Source organism: Oryctolagus cuniculus, chromosome 3 (assembly GCF_051225735.1).
Source record: "Oryctolagus cuniculus isolate XC-2025 breed Fujian yellow rabbit chromosome 3, ASM5122573v1, whole genome shotgun sequence".
Lineage (NCBI taxonomy): Eukaryota > Metazoa > Chordata > Mammalia > Lagomorpha > Leporidae > Oryctolagus > Oryctolagus cuniculus.
In genome coordinates, this window is record NC_142869.1 from 11,610,889 (window position 1) to 11,630,996 (window position 20,108).

Consider the following 20,108-nt stretch of genomic DNA (forward strand, 5'->3'; position numbering starts at 1 on the left):
GAAGACCTTCCTCTCTGTCTTTAACTATACCTATTAAACTTGACAAATAATATCTTTTAAAAAATTAGCCAGCTACAGATTTATTGAATTGCAAGTCCCACCTGTGATTTCCTTGGCAGGGCCAGATCAAAGGGTTTTGCATGCCTTGTATGGCCGCGGGCTGGATGTTCCCCAATCTGATATTGATTTCATGGAAGTTAAGCAATTTCAGTGGCAGCAATAGTCTAATTCAACGTTCTGGGGTGCAGTCGCTAGCCTGGAGGGTATGGAGGGTGATTATGACAGCAGTGGTGCTGGTTTCCTGGACGACAGCTGTAGTGGTGTGTGCTGGACCATTCCAGAGGTGGCTGGGAGGCAGCGGATGATGGTTCAAGTACTTTGGTCCTGCCCTCCACAAGGAAGAGCTGGATGGAGTTCCTGGCTCCTGGTTTCCACGTGGCCACAGCTGTTGTGGGCATCTGGGAAGTGAACCAGCAGATGGAAGATATCTCTTTCTCTCTCTGTTACTCTGCCTTTCAAATAAATAAAAATAAATAAGTAAATTTTAAGAAAATAAATACTTGTCCTCATTTAAAAAAAGAACATTTGCAATATATAAGAGATTCACACAACAGAAAAACACCAAATAATCTGATTTAAAAACAGGTAAATGACCTGGATAGACATTTCTCAGCAGAGGATATACAAATAGCTATCAAACATATGAAAAAATGCTCAACATCAGTAATCATTAGGGAAATACCAATCAACAACACACTGCATGAGGAAAAGCTGAAGGCTTTCTCTCCATGATCTGCAACAAGACAAAGATGCCTGCTCTCACCACTTTCATCCAACATAGTGCTGCAAGTCCCACCCAGAGCTATTCAGCAAGAGAAAGGGATAAAGGACATCCAAACTGAAAAGGAAGAAGTCGGATTGTCACTGTTTGCAGATAACTTTTTATTTTTAAATACAAAGTGACAGAGGGAGAGACAGAGAGATCTTCCATTCACTGGTTCACTCCCCAGATGGCCACAATAACCATGGCTGGGCCAGGTAGAAGCCAGGAGCCAGGAACTCCATCTTGGTCTCACACTTGGATATCAGGGGCCTAAGTACTTGAGCCATCTCTGCCTTCCCAGATACATTAGCAGGAATCTGGATCAGAAAGGGAGCAGCCAGCTCTCTCACCAGGACTCTGATATGGGGTGCTGGCACTGCAAGTTTAACCCAGTACACCGCAACACGAAGCCCAAGGACTTGAAAATCCAAAATACTTCAGAAAAAAACTATCAGAACTCATAAACAAATTCACTAAAAGTGCAGGATACAAAACCAGTGCAAAAAAATCAGCAGCCATGTTATACACCAACAGCAAATTATCTTACAAAGAAATCAAGAAAGCAATATTATTTCCAATAAGCTATAAGAGGTAAAATAAGATACTGGAGTAACTGAGTCTCTGCCACTCATATGAGAAGCCTGGATTGAGTTCCTGATTCAGCGTCAGCCTGGTCCAGCCCTGAACACTGCAAGCATTTGGGTGTGAACCAGAAGATGGGAGGCTCTGTCTGTCTCTCAAATGGATTGATTAAAAATCAAAAATTAAAAAAATAGGAGCCAGTGCTGTGGTGTAGTGGGTAAAGCAACTGACTGCAGTGCTGGCATCCCACGTGGGTTGCAGATTCGAGATCTGGCTGCTCCACTTCCAATCCAGCTCTCTGCTATGGCCTGGGAAACCAGTAGAAGGTGGCCCAAATCCTTGGGCCCCTGCACCCACGTGGGAGACCTGGAGGAAGCTCCTAGCTCCTGGCTTCACATTGGCCCAGCTCTGGCCATTGCAGCCATCTGGGGAGTGAACCAGTGGATGGAAGACCTCTCTCTCTCTCTCTCCCTCTCTCTGCCTCTGTCTCTCTGTGGCTCTGCCTTTCAAATAAATAAATAAATCTTTAAAACAATTATAAAATAAATAAATAGCCATACGTCAATCAAAGATGAAACATTGATGAAAGAAATTGAAGAGGACACATACATTTAATGTTCATGGACTAGAAGAATCAATATCATTAAAATATCCATAGTACTCAAAGCAACATACACATTGAATATAATGTCTATTAAAATACCAATGGCCTTTTTTCCATGGAACTAAGAAAAAATATCTACTAAAATATACATGGAACCACAAAGACCTCAAGGACCTAAAGCAATCTTGAGCAAAAAGAACAAAGCAGGATGCATTACCATACCTGGCTTTAAAATGTTTCATGCATGTTTATAGTAATTTTAAAAACTACCATATGATATAGCAATCACCCTACTGGGTTTATATCCAAGAGAAATGAAATCCATCTTTGGAAGAGATATCTGCACTCCCATGTTTACCATAGCAGTATTCACAATAGCCAAGAAATGGAAACAACCTAAGTATCCCCGCCACCAATGAACAGACAAAGAAACTGTGGTGCATCTACACAATGGAATACTCCTCAGTCAGAAGAGAGGAAATCTGCTCATTCATGATGGTCATTATGTTAAGTGAACTAAGCAAGCACAGAAAGACCATACTACATGACCTCACTCATGTGGAATCTAAAAAGGTGATCTCAGGAATCAAGGGTAAAATGGTGTTTTCCAGAGGCTGGAGAGTGTAGGGTCAAGGGAGGGTTGGGGAAAGATTGTTTAATGGAACTAAGTTATAGTTAGATAGGAGTAAGAAGTTCAGATGTTCCATTACACAGTCGGGTGACTACAGATAATGAAAATGTACCATATGTTTCTCTAAAAACCTAGAGAAAAAAAATCAGACAGCTATCACTTAGGAAGCCATTTAAGCATAGTGAATAATTTTAGAAGCAGTTATTCAACTATTTTTTGTTATATCTAATATTGTCATGCATTTTAAGCTACCTATTTTCTTTTTAAAAAGGTTTTGGGAGTTTTATTTTTCTAGAATTTGTCTTTTAAAGATCTTCCACATGTTTATATTGTATACTCTATATGTATATACCAGTATATATATATCTGTATACCTATATATATATAGATAAATAGGAATATACATATATATATATATTTAGATACATAGATAAAGATAGAAATTTCTTAAAAACTCAAAGCTACTGGAGCTGGCATTGTGGAGCAGTGGGTTAAGCTGCCACTTGTGACACCAACATCCCATATGCAATGAGCAGTTTGAGTCCTGGCTGCTCCACTTCCAATCCAGCTCCTTGCTAATAGCCTGGGAAAGCAGTGGAGGATGGCTCAAGTGCTTGGGCCCCTCCACCCATATGGGAGACCCATATAGAATTTCCTGGCTCCGGGCTTCAGTGTGGCCCAGCCTTAGTTGTTGCAGTCTTTTGGGGAGTAAACCAGCAAATGGAAGATCTATCTCCAACTTTGTCTCTCTTTCACTCTGCCTTTAAAAAAAATTAAAAGTATGATATCATCTCACCCCAGGTAGAATGGCAGTTATCAAAAAGACAAAAAATAGCAGGTGCTGGCAAGAATGCTGAGACAAGGGAACTCCTATCCAATGTTGGCGGGAATGTCAATTAGCACAGCCATTTGGGAAAACAGTGTGGCAATTCCTCAAAAACTAGAAATAGGACTACCAAACAATCCAGTAATTCTACCAACGCATGTAGCCACAGGAGTTGAAATCAGTAGGTTAAAATGGCATTTTATGCTCATGTGTGCTGTAGCACTATCCACAACAGTCAAGATATGGAATCAACCTAGGTGCCCACTGACAAGGTGAATGGATAAAGAAAATTACTTACATACACTCAGCCAAAATGAGAGTGAAATTCTGTCATTTCAGCAATACGGATGAACCATGGATGACCCTGTGAGAACTGAAATAAGTCAGGAACAGAAAGACAAATATCATTTGTTCTCACTTCCATGTGGAATTTAAAAAGTTGACCTTAAAGAAGCAGAGGCTAGGACAGTGGTTCCCAAATCCTGGGAAGGGTGTGGAGAAGGAAGATAGGGAGGGATGGCTAATGGGCGTGAGGGTGCAGATGGTTAGGAGGAACAGCTTCTAATGGTCTACAGCAGAGTAGGATAACTGTGGTTGGTGACAATTAACTGAATATTTCAAAGAGCTAATGGAGAGGATTTTGATTGTGCCCAATACAAAGAAATATCTGGTTTAATAGATGTCATTTGCACTGATCTGATCATTAAACATTGTATATGTATATTGAAATGTTACACTATACCTAATAAGAATGTACAATTACTTTGTGTCAATTAAAATTTTTAAAAAATATATAAATAACATGTGCAACAGAGATATTTTTAACCAAACTCTCATATATGTTTATTCTTGTTGAACAATTTCAAAAGAAGGAACTTCCATAGTTGACATGGGTATCAATAAGACTGGAAAAAGAGTTGATGTTAACTGGATAGTCTTGCTTTATATGACACATTGATAAAGGAATGTGTTAAAAATTTATTGTAAAACCCACCTTTTTTTTTTAGGTTTTATCTGCTTATGCTCATATTTATCTCACAGAAGCCATAGATTTTTTCCCCTTCCTTTACCCCATTATAATGTAAAAGTATCCTGGTTTCCTGGTATAGTCCTCATAATAATATCTGCCCTATTGAACTCTGAGCCAGTTTCTGCAATCCGTTTTTCACAAATGGTAAACATTAACAAGAAGTTTCAAATAAAAGCAGGCCAGGGCCATGCAAGCGCAGCCACTTGACTGGTTTCTAGTGGAGCTGGGTGTAACGATGACCTGCTGTGAAGGATGGACGTCCTGCAATGGATTCTGCCTGCTTGTGCTACTTCTGCTGGGAGTCACTCTCAATGCAATACCTCTGGTTGTCAACTTAGTTGAGGAAGAGCAACCCTTTCAAAACCCCATCTCTTGCTTTGAGAGGTGGTTCCCAGGAATTATAGGAGCAGGTTTGATGGTAAGTAATAATTATTTTACTTGATTTGGAGAAGGGCCTGTGCACTGTTACCAAACTCCCAGACTCTCTTTGAGCCTTGAAATTACAAGTTAGGAGCAATGTTATGGTATTAATCTATATTGATAAACAGTGAATAATAGTAATTTAAAGAGAGTAACCTACGTGGTATGGGCTAATGAACTCAGGAAACCAAAAACACACGGGTAAAAGTTAGTTGGGTTATTGGCTATCACATCTCTCCAGATGTCGAGTGGCTCTTCCAACCTTTATAGTGGGAAGGACCTTTTACTTTCATTCCTGCTACTTTCTTTTGCCTTAGACCAGTTTCTCGGCCTTCACTAATAGGATTAGGAAGTGTCTCAGTAGGAATGACAAGAAACATTCCCGTGCACCTGACTCTCCTGGATGATGGCGATTGTGAGGCAGGAAGGTAGCATTGTCTGTGTCTGATGAGCTTTCCACCAAAGAATATGGACTTGAAATCCTGGGTCTGTGGTCTCAAGGACGTTGACTCAGCTACAACGTAGATACCAGAACTTCAGCCTGTGAACAGGTCTGCCTTTGCTGGAATCTGCAGCAGAGCAACACAGTTCAGAACTCCTCAATGTACCCGACCATGAATCACTTGAGGCACTTGCGACAGATTCATAGGCTTTCTTGTGGGAATTCTGATGCAGTATGCCTGGGTAGGACCCACTGGCGTATGAAATGTTCTTTCCAGTTCTGGCAGAATATCACAGCTACAATTCCATCTCCAACAGATCCCCATGAGCACAACGTTTATCCTATGGTTTTGCTTCCACGCTTGTAAAACATGAGTGTGGATGTTGAGGTTGGAAATTTACCATCCAGGAGGCTTGCTGCTGTTTGTTATTCCACTTGCCTGTACCTCAGGGAGTCTGGTTAGTGCCAGAGAAAAGAGGTTGTGTATGAATGTATCTGTGTGTGTATGTGAGAGAGAGAGAGCGAGCGAGCGAGCGAGCAAGCACTGCAAGGACTGATACCAGTGTTGTAGAGATAACAAACATGAGATGATTTTTTAAGAAATTTGCTTCTGAACGTATCCCTAGACTTATATGAAAGCACCCTTAGGTCATATATATTTAAGTTTGGACACAACTTTGTACTTTGGCTGGTACACAGGACCTGAGGCTACTCTGGCATCAAAAAGTCATTTCAGGAGGCATTCTCCAAAGGCTGATGGCTCCTTTCCTGTCACCATCTCACAAAATCTATTCACCTGTTTTAGGAAGAAAGCTCACAGGAAAAGCAGGTAGCAAGTTTTGAGCATTGCTTCAAATTGCCATGAATGCTCCCTTCCGGACTGAAAGAACACACATTGCTCAACAATGTGAAGCAACTGTGAATCCTTCTGTCTGCTTTCTCTCCTTGTAAAGGCTTCTTTCTGCTTGAGTAATGGTGTGAGCTTCCTCTCCATCTGTTTACACCACAAGCCGGGAGCAGGTGGCTGAGTACAACTTAACACTGGCAATTTCTGGAAAGCTCCTTTCTGGTCCTGAGTTAAGATCGCCCATTTACAGTAACTCCTGTGGTTTTAAATCTACATTGGCACTGCCACAGTCCCTGTGAAAAACTTCTTAATTCTTACTAGCATTACAGGAGCCTGAGGTAGAGATAGCACATACCTGCATTCCTGGTATTCTTTTTGGGAAGGCTAGGGAGGTGGGTGAGGAGAGAGAGAGAGGGAGAGAGAGAGAGAGATGGAGTACAGGGGTGGGGGTGTAAATCTGTTACTTATCGATCATCTGCTAAGTACTAATTACTGGGCTCATTCTTTACACCATTATCTCATTTAAGCCGCATGATCATCTAGGCAGATGCCATCATTTGTACTTTGCAGCTCAGCAAACAGAAGGGTAGGCAGGTTAACAAGGTCGCACAGTGGGTATGAAATGTAATTCCAGGTTTATCTGACTCCAAAGCTTTTTAGAAAAGATTTATTTATTTGAAAAGCTGAGTTAGAGATAGAAAGAAAGAGGGAGAGAGAGAGAGAGAGAAAGAATTTTCCATTTGCTGGTTCACTCCCTGCAACAGTCAGGGCTTGGCCAGTCTGAAGCTGTGAGCCAGCAACTCCATCCGGGTCTCCCACCTGGGTGGCAGAAGCCCAAACACTGGGACAATTTTCCGCTGCTTTCCCAGGCCATTAGCAGGGAGCTGGATTGGAAGTAGAGCAGCCAAGACAATCAGCGCCCATTGGGATGGCAGCGTCTCAGGTTAGCCGGCTGTGCCACAGCGTCGGCCCTCTGAAGCTGTTTTCCACAAGTGTTCATACCATAGTCCTCAACACCCATCCCGGGTTGACAGACACAATCAATAATTTAATCCATGAATTTTCTCAGGAAACTGAGCTGTAAACAAGTTTTATACACTTGTGAAACAGTTTCAGAGCCGGGACTTCCTCGTGCTGCAGCCAAATGTACTTTATTTCCCTCAATAAATATTAACGAGAGATAGTGATACCAGGTGATCCCTGTTAGTCCGCAACACAGCAGTACAGGGGCTCAGCCTACAGGTGTTTGTACGTGATCCTCAGCTATATTTAGAATATTGAAGATGACCTTTTCCAGAGGGCACTACGTCCTCTGTAACATCCATCAAAACGCTGCCTAGTTCCGAATACTGAATTGTCAATATGCTTACAAGTACACAGAAAAGTTTATTAAAATACTCGGCCTGTCATAAGCGCTTTGGCCATCATTATTGAAATCTTTCCAAAATTGCTGTAGCATTTCAAATTGGTATTGCTTCAAAGAGAGGAGATTTTACAGGAAGTAGCTAATAATATGAAGTTCATTATTGATTTCTTCAATACTTTCATTTTATGGTTTTATGATTTACCCAAAACAGATAAGAACTGTTTCATCTTTTGAAACTATGTCTGAAAGTAAAAATATTGTGTAATTAATTATTTTTATTCTGCTTAATGGGAAAATCAATACAAATGCTATTTGTTCAAATATTTTTAAAAGGACGTGAAATGTTTCTTTGCAAAATAGAAACAGAAGGGGCATTTTATTATATAGGAAGTTAATTGCAGACCTGAGTTTAATTATTATATAACAGTAATTCATCAAAGTCAATTATTAAGGTCTTAACAGAGAATACATTGTTGAAAGTTGAATATATTAGGAGATATTGTGTATAACAAACAATTGCAAAAATCAGTGTTTATGTTTATGATGAACTATTATGGCTTTGTGTGTTACTCTCATTTTCAAGTACTTAGAGACTTCCCAAAAGCCTGAATTATATCACAGAGGTTTTAGCTGCCTAAATGAAAATGTTATGGTTTCTAAAATTGGGTGAAAGTATAAGTTTCTGCAAGGAAAAACAACAATATCATTTTTCTATATAAAAACAAAAGATTAGCAAGACTTAATTTCATAAAAATTTAAAGTTTTTTTTATTTCTTTGCATTTTATTTGAAAGGCAGAGAGAATGAGAGAGCAAGAGAGTGAGAGAAAGAGTGAGAGAGAGAGAGACTTTTTACATCCACTGGTCCACTTCCCAAATGCACACAACAGCCAGGAGCTGGAACTCATCTACGCTCTTGTGTGGGTGGCGAGGGCCCAAATACTTGAGCCAACACTTGTTGCCTCCCAGGAACCTGGACAGGAAGTGGAGTAATAGGGACTAGAACTAGGCACTCTGATATGGGATGCAACCATCTGGAGCAGTGACTTAACAGCTGCACCAAACTTTGTCTCTGATATTACAAAAACTATCATGCATTCAAATTGCTTAGGACTCAAAGAGAAAGAGCATTCTCCTAACTACCTATTTGAGCAGGCAACTACTTGGATGACTCATAATTCAGATACATGAATACACACACTTTCACATTCTAGTGGCCACCACTGAAAATTCGTACAATTTTCAAAGTTCTGAATGGGTGAAACGACTGAAATCCATTGACTGACCAAACTCTCAGTGGGGAGCAACTCGGACTAGACTAAGTTACTGGAATTAAGACTTATTCTATGCATCTGCTCTCCCACAATATGGTGCTGGGAGAGGAGGAAACAGCTTCTACACAGCTGCCTCCAGTTCAACCAATAAACTGTAGGACCTGCTCCTGATTGGAGGAGAGCAGCGTACTCGGTGTGTGGGTAGCAGAGTTGGGATTGGTGGAAGAGGACTATAAAGGAGGAGAGAGACACATGCACCAGGAACATCTATCTGAAGGAACACCTGAGCAGCCCCCGAGAGAGCGGGCCGGCGGTGTGCTGCTCCCCCGCGGAAGTGGGGAAAGTGGCAGGGGGAACCGCCCTTCCACGGAGGTGGAAGGGACGGTAGCCAACCCGGGAAGAACCAGCAGCAAACCCGGGGAGGGCCGAGCCGACGAAAGAACAACGCAGGGTCCTGCGTCGTTCCGCCACGAAGACGGGGAGTGACATAATGGTGCCGTGACTCGGATATGAAGCCTAGGCAGGGTTTAGTGTCGTTCCTCCATGAAGACCGGGAGCGACACTCTCTATAAAGGTGGAATAAAGATTTGCTAACAGGGGCTGGAGCTGTGGTGCAGCAGACTGAGACACTGCTTGTGACGCCAGACCCCGTGCCAGAATGCCCTTTGAGACCCAGCTACTCCGCTTAAACCCAGCTACTTTGCTCACAATCCAGCTTCCTGCTAATGCACCAGGGAAGGCAGCATAAGGTGGCCCAAGAACTTGGACCCCTGCTGCTCATGTAGGAGAATAGAATGGAGCTCCTGGCTGCTGGCTTTGGTCTGGCCCGGCCCTGGCTGTTGTGACCATTTAGGGAGTGAACCCCTGCACTGAAGATCCTTCTCTGCAACTCTTTCAAATAAATAAATAAATCTTAAAAAGATTTGTTAATACATCATGAATTCAACTGGCTGTTACTGTTACTTTATAAAACCCCTTTGCAAGGGAACCATAAAACAAACATCTCTGAAGTGAAGCAATTCTAAAGAGAGTAGAATTCACACCAATAAGGACATGGAATGATTTATGCATGTCAGTTGCAATTGAATGTTGCTTTACTTTCTTTTGAAAGATTTATTAATTTTCTACAGCAGTGGTTGGCAAAATTGTGGTGTAACGAGCCCAATCGTGAATATGTTAGGCTTTGTAAGCCATTCTCTCGCACAACTATTCAACTCTACTCTTGGTGTGCAAAAGCAGCCACAGACAATATGTAAACGAATGGGCACGACTGTGTTTCTTTTCAATAAAACTTTGTTCACAACAAAGAGGTGATGGGCTCTAGTTTTCAAGTTCCTGTTTCTGGATGATGGTTCTGTAAGCTCAGGAGGCAGTATAGCTGATAGGTACAACAAAAACTTAGTGTTTGTTTCCTGACACCCATCTGGGTGCAAAAATTCCTTCCCCCTTTTCTTCTGTGCTTTCAGCTATGCCCTGTGGTGGCTGGTGGCCATATACACGTGTGGCCCTGAATCACAAGGGTGTTTGTGCCCACGGTGATATGTAAATAGGGACACGGAGTCAGTACAAGGATAGATGAGGTAAAGCTCTTTAGGAAAACTGCCTTGTAGGCAGAGTGAATGGTAAGAACAACAGTAGACGTGGCCTTGGAGAAACCGAGGAGGGAAGGAGCAGGTTGAAGGACGATGAGATGAGCCAGGGAGCTGGTGCAGGGACGAGAGGGACAAACTATTCAGGACTAGAAGAGAATGCTTAAGAGTTGTGGGATGGTGGCAAAGCCTCAGCTCTGGAACTTGAGGGCCCCCCTTTGAGTACCAGGTTACTCAAACTTTGTGGGCCTCAGTTTTCTCTGTATAAAATGGGATGAAAACTGCACCTACCTCATAGGATAATTGTTAGGATGGAATGAACTAGAGCATGCAAATTATCTCTGCAGTGCCCTGTCATTAGAGCCAGGAGACAAGAGCAAGGGAGAGGAGGCTACTCAAAGACAGCTGGGCAGAGATGGCAAACACACACACACACACACACACACACCTAGGGCCAACATTTCTCAAGTGGAAGGAAGTAGTTAACACCTTACTGGCCAAGGATAAACTCCTTGCTGTAAGAATTTCTGGTCATAGCTGCTGAGAATACAATATCATTTCTTTACAGCTTTCCCTCAACACAGAAATGCAATAAAGATTTCTGTACATCAGCGTAAAAGGAGATCATTTCATATCATGGATACAGGAGCAGAAAGGAGAACGGGAAACAAAAAAAATAAACTTCAAATATAAGCCATGGCAGGGGGGGGGGAAGGGGGTACTCATGAGATGGTAGTGACCTTGGAAGAAGAAAGTTAGGTGAGTGGGAGGGGGGTGGCGGCAGAATTACCTGCTCCCAAGTTCTGGGCAAACAAATACGGAGGCTTGCCAGACTAATACATATAGTTAGTAAAAATTGAGCAAATGGCTGCTCTAAAGAGAGAGAGATAGGGATACAACAAGGGAGAGCGAGCGAAGGAGGGGGGAGGGAGAGAGAAGAGTGAGCTGTGGATGATGCAACCAACTCTTTCAGAAACATTCTTCCCAAAATTATTCATCCATGAGTCATCTTAATTAAAATCCCATTCTCTGTAGATGACAAAAAGGAAAAGTAAGAATGTAGATGGAAGACTTTTGAGCCTCAGCCCCACCCTTTTGGCCTTTGTGGTTTTAAATGGGGTCACCGGGTTCTCAAGATAGAGGATGTTGCCAAATTCTCTTTTTGTCCCTTGAGCCTTGACTTCCAACAACTGGTGGTAAATGCCAGGCGATTTCTGCTGTTTCTTCTGATGGGAACTAATACTACTCCTTTCCTGTTGCAATTTCTAGGCCATTCCAGCAACAACAATGTCCTTGGCTGCGAGGAAAAGAGCATGCTGCAACAACAGAACCGGAGTGAGTATGGAGAAATCGCTTGGGAGCGGAAGTGCACAGGGCTGTGACATCTCAGCAGTCACCCCGAGTCATCAGCGTCCACCCAATCACAGGAGGGCTTTGCAGGCAGGGCCAGTCTCAGAAATGTGATTTAGGATCACGTGACAACAGGCCAAGTGAGAAGGCATTGGTTTTCCTCCATGCAAATTTAGCTTTGCAGCTGGCCCTCACTGCTTTCCTCCATCTTCCGTTCAGCAGTCTAAGGATTTTCAGAGAGAGATTCAGAAGTCACACCCAGAGCTGGGATCAGCTGCACGCTACTCAAACATGTGCTAGTTTCATGGTGTGTATGAAACACTCTGGGAAAATGTATCCTCACTTCTGATTCATATGAAACCCTGGTCTTCTGCGATCAGAATAATAATTATCCTATGCAGTCAAATTAAAGGAGGCATCAGTTATTTTTTCCCATTTAACACCTACCTGAAATGTACAAGATAGTAACTAAGCTTAAAATAAATTCTCATTAACCTAAGTGTCACTCTGCTTGGAACACTTTTTCTTTTTTTCTAAGTAGAGCCTTTTTAAAAATATTTATTTATTTATTTAAAAGGCAGAGTGACATAGAGAGCAGGAGAGAGAGAGAGAGAGAGGGAGAGGGAGAGGAGAGAGAGAGTATCTTCCATCCACTGGTTCACTCACCAAATGACAGCAACAGCCAGTGCTGTGCCAGGCCAAAGCAAGATCCAGGAGCTTCCTCTGGGTCTCCCATGTGAGTAGCAGGGGCCCAAATACTTGGACCATCCACCATATCTTTCCCAGGTGCATTAGTAGGGAGCTGGATTGGAAGTGGAGCAGCCAGAACTTGAACCAGCACCCATATGGGATGCTGACGTCACAGGTAGAGGCTCAACATACTTTGACACAACACCAGCCTCTGGAATACTTTCAAATATACTATTTCATTTAATTCTCTCAAAACCCTTCAGTGGGAAACACTAAAATCTTTGTTTCCTTGACCAAGAAACTGATGTTCTGAGAAAGCAAAAACTTAGCATACCACAGCTTGTGAGTGGATTCGGATCCAAATGCAGCAGACTCCCAAATTCCGACTTTCCACTATTTATATCATGGACATTACTATTAAGCAACTATAGCTGCTATATTTTCCTTGGAACGAGTGGTACATCAATAACCAGCAGTCACAGTATATGTGCTTGGCGGAGCTTGACGTTTTACAGCAATGTTTCTTGATTGCATTGAAACATAAGAATCATCTGGGGAGATTAACAGAAATCCCAGTGCTTGGGTGGCCCCAGACATTCTGCATCAGTATTTTTCAACAGCACCCTCTCCCCGCTCCAAGTGACACTAATGTGCTGCCAAGGGTGAGGACCACTGCTTAGAAGGGAACATCCATTATAGTCAGAAAACTCTTGTGTTTTCAGTTACCATTTTCCAACATTTGGCCTTTATGTAGGATTACAAGAATCACTTGCCGTACACTTTGGTCTACCTCTGTTCCTGTTACACTATAGTATTTAATAAAAAATGGTTTTTGGTTTCCTTTCCCTGCCCTTTCTTTATAAACTGTGATCAGTTGGAGTTTGACTGTGGATGACTTCTCTGAAGGCTCAGAGAAGAAATGGAACTAAAAGATAAGTTTACTTGAGAGCAAGAACGATTTTTAATGCAGGTGTGCTTTTTTTCATAATACACATTATGAACTTGAAGACCCCATGTGTGCTATACTCACAAGATTCTTTTGAGAGGTATCCTATTTCTGAATCCCTGAACTCAAAAAATAGCAAAACATTTACATAGGTTTTTCTCTCAAATTGCGTTTTCATTAACAATCTTTTTCCCTCTGTTCATACCCTTTCATGAAAATTAAATCATCTTTTCAATGATCACTTCGCTTTCTGCCCCTTTGAAGGTGCCACCAAGTGAGAATAACTAAGTCGCTCCTCATGCAGGTGTCAGGGTTAACTCACTAGGAGCTCTTGCTCCCCTATCCCTACCTTAAAAGTAACTCAGTCATGCTTCTGCAAGATTAGAGCTCATCTCGTGTTGAGGGCTACTGAGAGCTCTGGAGTGCCAAGGGAGTACTAGATGATACTGCTCATGCTCTCCTAACAAGTGGCACTGGCTATCTAACCCAAACTGCCCACTTCTGTGGAGTAGATGTTCTAAAACACTGTTAGCCACTTTTCTCAAGTGAGCAGCCAGGTGAGGACTAGAGTCTAAGATGCGCCTGGGATCTGTAAGTCTAGGGAAGATGAAAGCATCGCAAGACTGACAAAGGTTAGATCTTGGGAGCGTGGGAAAGGGACCATCAAGCTTGTTGCCTATTTCAGTGGCTCGTTGCTTCTTCGACCTTTTTCCGACTTTTATTCCATTCCTCAATGTGGGGAGCAACTGGGAGCAACCCGGACTAGACTAAGTTACTGGAATTAAGACTTATTCTATGCATCTGCTCTCCCACAATACGGCGCTGGGAGAGGAGGAAACAGCTTCTACACAGCTGCCTCCAGTTCAACCAATAAACTGTAGGACCTGCTCCTGATTGGAGGAGAGCAGCGTACTCGGTGTGTGGGTAGCAGAGTTGGGATTGGTGGAAGAGGACTATAAAGGAGGAGAGAGACAACATGCACCAGGAACACCTGAGGAACATCTGAGCAGCCCCCGAGAGAGCCGGCCGGCGGTGTGCCGCTCCCCTGCGGAAGTGGGGAAAGTGGCTAGGGGGAACCGCCCTTCCACGGAGGTGGAAGGGTCGGTAGCCAACCCGGGAAGAACCAGCAGCAAACCCGGGGAGGGCCGAGCAGACGAAAGAGCAACGCAGGGTCCTGTGTCGTTCCTCCACGAAGACGGGGAGCGATACCTCAACACAAAGTGGTTTTGCTGAATTGTTTAAACAAACTTGAAAGAGAGATGCACGGAACCATGTTCTGCATCCAGACCCCTTCACAGTGAGAAATCAGACACAGTAGATGAAAAGTAAACAGAGTAGCACTCCTTGATGAGTAAATTTAAGTAGCTTGCACAGCTCCCAGCAGAGTGGAACAATCAGGATCTGAATTAGACTCCAAATCCCTCATTTCATGCTTCCAACTGGAAGAAGCACAGTGCAGTGATTCCGGGTGTGAGAGCCTGACAACTTTGCCAATCTCCTCAAACTGCAGTTTTCTCATTCATAAAATGAGAATTATAGTATCTAACTCTGCCACTTTATTCTACTGACTCATTAAAGCTGAGAACACAACATGACTCCTCCAGGAAATGCCACGCTGTTCCACCAAGGGAAAAGGAGAGGTGCTCCCATGCTTCCTTACTCATTTTGAAACAATCAGAATTGTCACCGACTGCTAACTTCACTGGAACAACATAGAGCTGCTTTTTAGAAAGATCACACACACATTTGCATTTCATTTGCTATACCGAACTCCATGTTTTTTTCCTGCTTTGGTGGCTGACTCATAAAATCAGATGTTTACAATCCTTTCCTCTACAACTGTTGCAATTTTAGTGCCCAGCCTTTATCCCAAAGGGTGCTTGACGTCTGGAGACAGTTTTGGTCAACACACAAGGCTGGGGAGAGGATGATGCTTGGATCTAGGGGTAGAGAACAGGGTTGCTGCTAAACATCCACATCGCATGGGAAAGGCCCTCCCAGCAAAATGCCCAAATGACAGTGGTGCCGAGGTTGAGAAATCCTGCTCGACACCAGGCTGTTGATTGGTCACTGCAGGACGCTGGCTAGTGATCACCTGGAGGACAAGGACTAGATGCAGATGAGAGGCTTGGCCCTTTAGATATCAGACAACCAGGCTGGCATTCTGGCACAGCAGGTTAAACCTCTGCTTTTGATGCCAGCATCTTGTGCCGGTTCCAGTCCCAGCTGCTGTACTTCCAGGCAAGATCAGGTGTGTTCAGGGTGTTATGACCTAGCTGCTCTGCTTCCAATCCAGCTCCCTGCTAATGCACCCTGGAAAGCCACAGAATATAGACCAAGTATTTGGGCTCCTGTCACCCATGTGGGACACCAGGATGGAGCTCCAGGCTCCTGGTTTCAGACTGGCTCAGCCCCAGCCATTGTGGCCACCTAGGGAGTGAACCAGCAGAAGGAAGATCTTTTTCTCTGCTTTCCAAATTAAATACACCTCCAAAAAGAGAGATCATATACTAGAATGTGAGTGGGTAAGGTTTAGTTGAGGTTCCATGAAGTAGGAGGTACACAAAATAGGGAGGAGGAAACAGATCTCAATGATTAGATGAAACTGACCACGCTCAAGAATAGAGAATTTCTCACAGTGGTGAACGCAACCATCTTGGCCTGAGTGCAATCCAATGACAGAGATTTTGATTTCTGCCTTCTTTTACAATTCACACCTAATGAAATTGTGACCTTGGGCCGGCGCTGTGGCTCACTTGGTTAATTCTCCGCCTGCAGCACCGGCATCCCATATGGGTGCCAGGTTCTAGTCCCGGTTGCTCCTCTTCCAGTCCAGCTCTCGGCTGTGGCCTGGGAGGACAGTGGAGGATGACCCAAGTGCATGGGCCCCTGCACCTGCATGGGAGACCAGGAGGAAGCACCTGGCTCCTGGCTTTGGATCGGCACAGCGCCAGCAGTAGAGGCCATTTGGGGAGTGAACCAACGGAAGGAAGATCTCTGTCTACAACTCTCAAAAACAAACAAACAAACAAACAAAAACCCTGTGACCTGCTGCTGAAACTTGAAACACACCACAACCACAAAACACTTGCCAGTGACTCTACTTTACTTTCCAGATGTTTCTTTCATCACTTTTCAATGTAATCACCATCATTGGGGCTGTGTACTGCACATTGGTATCGCTCCAGGCTCTCTCAGAAGGACCTCTCATTTGTAACTATCAAGGCAACAGTACTGTCACTTGTGAATTCTCACTGAGAAATTTAAGGTAAGTAACTGATTTTCCTTGCCTTACTGTTTTGCACAGCTGCAGCTAGTTAAATTAGAAGAGTGGCACTAGACAGTGCCATGTTTTTCTTTGATGAAACCACTGGGACATTCTTAGGGATTTAGCACAAGAACCTCAATGGGCACAACCTCACTTTAAAATGAAGGAAGCACTACATTCAGAATGGCTATGGTCTTGTTTAAAACAATTAGTTGATCTCAGATGGTTTCTGTTTGTCTTTAAAAAAAAAAAACAACTATGGTGAACCATGTGTCATGTATATGTATATAAAAAACTTCTGGAAATGCACCGCAGAAACTTAACTTTCATTACTGGAGAATGGTAATGGGGGATCCCCTGGGGGAGTGAAGGGAATACTCAAATGTTTTATTTTTTTGAGAGGCAGAGTGACAGAGAGAGGGAGAGACAGAGAAAGGCCCTCCATCTGCTGGTTCACTCCTCAAATGGCTGCAATGGCTGGAGCTGGGCAGATCTGAAGCCAGAGCCAGAAGCCAGGAGCTTCTTCTGGGCCTCCCACATGGTGTGGGAGCTCAAGCACTTGGGCCATCTTCCACTGCTTTCCTAGGCCTTTAGCAGGGAGCTGGATTAGAAGTAGAGCTGCTGGGCCTCGGACCAGTGCCCATATGGAGTAACTGCACCACAGGCAGAGGCTTCATGTACTACCTTGTAGCACCAGCTCCAGGAATAATTACTTCCTACATTTCTGAACAAAATAATTTTGAAAATTATGATCATTTATTGCTTTATACTTAAAAATTAATAAAAACATAGATCTTTGTGTGTAGGCCCTGAAAGAAATAAAGCAGCCAATCAATTTATGCAGATACACTCTAAAAGTACTGGAAGACTGCCATTAAGAAAAGATTTGTCCTGAAATAAGAAATAACACTGAAACTACACGGCTTACTGTGTTCTTTTATGAGAGCTCTATGCCTGGATCTAGGCTTACTTTGTAAAACTGGAAGAAAAGAACAACTTACTGCATTTAATACATGGGCCACTCAGGAATACAACTAGATTTTACTTCTGGAGTTACATGAGAAAAATTGTTCCCCTCCTTCTCTCTCACCTTGCTATGTTAAAAATGAAAAATCTCAAGATTTGTATAGGACTGTTGTGAATAAAAACCCAAAGAAATTCTCTTTACTAATAGATTTGAATAAGAACATCAGAGATTTCAAATATAGATGGTGTATGTATTCCATCTCATAGAGTGACAGTTGCCTCCAATGTACCAGGCGGCAGGTTAAGCCTGGCAGGTAACAGTACTCAGGTATTCCAAGTCTATCTGGGGAGATAGCAAAAGGTAGTAGGCAGTTACAACACAGTGATCCTATGCATGCTGCAAGTTTCATTAAGTGACCCTATTCCACATGCTGGAAACACTGCTGTTTTCCTCAGCTGAATGACAGCTGTTGGTGTCCAGGAATGCAAGCTCCCTGAACACTCCACCTTACTCTATAACAAGGAAAAGAAAAATAGACGGGCTGGGTGTGCTTCACTTCTAGAGTCCTGTTAGAACAGGTGCAAACCACTTTCATCACATTTAAAAGGCCTTTGGCAAGCCACAGCTCTACATCTGGCTTAGGAGCTAACGCCCTGGATACTGAAGTTCTGCACTAAGAATTGAGCTCCCTGAACAGGGGAGCGCCTTTATTTTGTTTTCATTTCTTGTCGAAGAGCCCCTACCTAGATAGCTTGAACCTTGTGAAGTGTTGATAAACAACCATGTCTGAAACAGCGGACCAGCAATTTCATACAGTGCAATCTCAGATGCACCACAAAAATGCCGGTTGAGTGATGGGACGCATCATGAATCAAAGTTTTAGGACTATTACACAGACGCACTCGAAAAACCTCATCTTCATTACAGTTTTGGGCACAATATTTCCAAAAAAATGCTCTGCTTCCCAACACTTGTTTATTCCCCGGACACAATGCTGCGCTCCTCTGGTGTTCAGGGATGCTCCAGAAAATCTCACTTCTGTTGTTTTCCAGTAACATTCATCTAGAATCCTTCAGTCTCCAGTGGTTCCGGAATGACTCTTGTGTACCTCCTGCTAGTTCTGCAAACTCCATCAACGGCAACATAGCAAATGAATGGGGAAACCATGGCCTGCACTTCAATTCCATCGAAAACAAACACAGGATTCTCCACCTCTCAGTATTTGTAGGTCTACTGTCTGTTGGAATCCTTGAGCTCCTGTTTGGAGCCAGTCAGATTGTCATTGGCTTCCTTGGCTGTCTGTGTGGAGTCTCTAAGAGAAGAAGTCAAATTGTGTAGATTTATAGTAATACAATGAAGTATCAGTACTTTGAAAAATTGGAAAATCACATTTAAAATACACCAAGTCCAATAATGGGACATTATCTAGAAAACTGTCAGTCCTGTTACCTCAAAAAAGTCATCTGAGAGATGATTTAAAAAAAATCCATCTTTCATATATAAATCATGTTGTAAATGCGTAACACTTCCATAAGGAAAGGAAAAATCAAGAGTTGACTTTGGGGAGAAGTAAACAGAAGCTTTCAAACGGTTTTGTATCTCTGTTCTTCTAGCTCTGAGTATTCTTGTGTGTGGAGAAATAGAGAGGGAGGAGGGGGGTGAGGAGGAACACAAGGCATCCCAGAGGTGAAAGCATGGAACCTTTTCACTGCATTTCTATACACTTGAAAAAGTAAATACGTGAGATGAATGCAATCAAGTCTTTAGACCAATTTCTCACTTGCGGGGGCGGGGGAGAGGAAACAGACAAGGTGGGACAGTGAAAAGAACAGCCTGTTTTCAACAACAAAATATTACAGGACGGTGAGTTGGGTTCACGGAAGTGTTCTGGATTAAGAGGAGATGTATTTTAACACATTATGCAGGCCTTGTTAGGGAAAATTGGAAACATGTGCAAGAACTGGATTAGAGAACATTACAGAATTTTTGTTAATTTGATTAAGTTTGATAATGGTTTTATGGTCACACAGGCAGATATTCTTGTGTTTTTTTTTTTTTTTAAGAAATGTATGTATATATTTTAAAAATGTCATGTTTTCAAAATGCTTTGACCAATAAAAGGAAACAACAGAAAAGTCTTCATTTTTATATTTAGGTGATTACTATTTAGCATTCATTATATTTTTCTATTATCCTATGTTTACATTTTTCATAGTAATTAAAAATACCTAGAAAAAAATAAGTCGCCAAAAGCTGATTTAAAATAACATATGGTGTATCTACCATATTAAAATGCTATAAACAAGCAAAGCTAAAAATCTGGTTTTCTGAATACAACCATTCCTGCATTTTAATTTAAAAAATTAAGGTTCTAGAAGTAATTTATAATACCTCTATTATAGCTGCCCAAATGAATTAGTAGCATCAAGAACTTATAAGCCTTGGTTCTGGACCC

At 42.5% G+C, this 20,108-nt stretch overlaps 1 protein-coding gene and 1 long non-coding RNA gene across 2 annotated transcripts; one reads left to right on the forward strand and one right to left on the reverse strand.

Annotated features, from left to right (window-relative positions):
* Positions 1–373: 373 nt before the first annotated feature.
* On the reverse strand, positions 374–6,671 carry LOC149127259 (uncharacterized). The gene is made up of 3 exons (XR_016231415.1): positions 6,561–6,671; positions 3,765–3,839; positions 374–512 (listed from the first exon to the last, which is right to left on the reverse strand). It is a non-coding gene; the product is annotated as an uncharacterized LOC149127259 (long non-coding RNA).
* Positions 4,694–19,791, forward strand: TM4SF20 (transmembrane 4 L six family member 20). The gene is made up of 4 exons (XM_002712513.6): positions 4,694–4,914; positions 11,702–11,767; positions 16,535–16,686; positions 18,706–19,791. Exons 1-4 carry the CDS (start codon positions 4,732–4,734, stop codon positions 18,989–18,991), a joined length of 687 nt encoding a protein of 228 aa, XP_002712559.6. The 5' UTR covers positions 4,694–4,731; the 3' UTR covers positions 18,992–19,791.
* Positions 19,792–20,108: the final 317 nt, after the last annotated feature.

Bases quoted from the DNA above. Each gene is read 5' to 3' on its own strand.
- TM4SF20 (XM_002712513.6), top strand. From the start codon at position 4,732: ATGACCTGCTGTGAAGGATGGACGTCCTGCAATGGATTCTGCCTGCTT. The intron at 4,915-11,701 runs GTAAGTAATAAT...TGCAATTTCTAG, and splicing joins TTATAGGAGCAGGTTTGATG to GCCATTCCAGCAACAACAAT. The intron at 16,687-18,705 runs GTAAGTAACTGA...GTTGTTTTCCAG, and splicing joins TTCTCACTGAGAAATTTAAG to TAACATTCATCTAGAATCCT.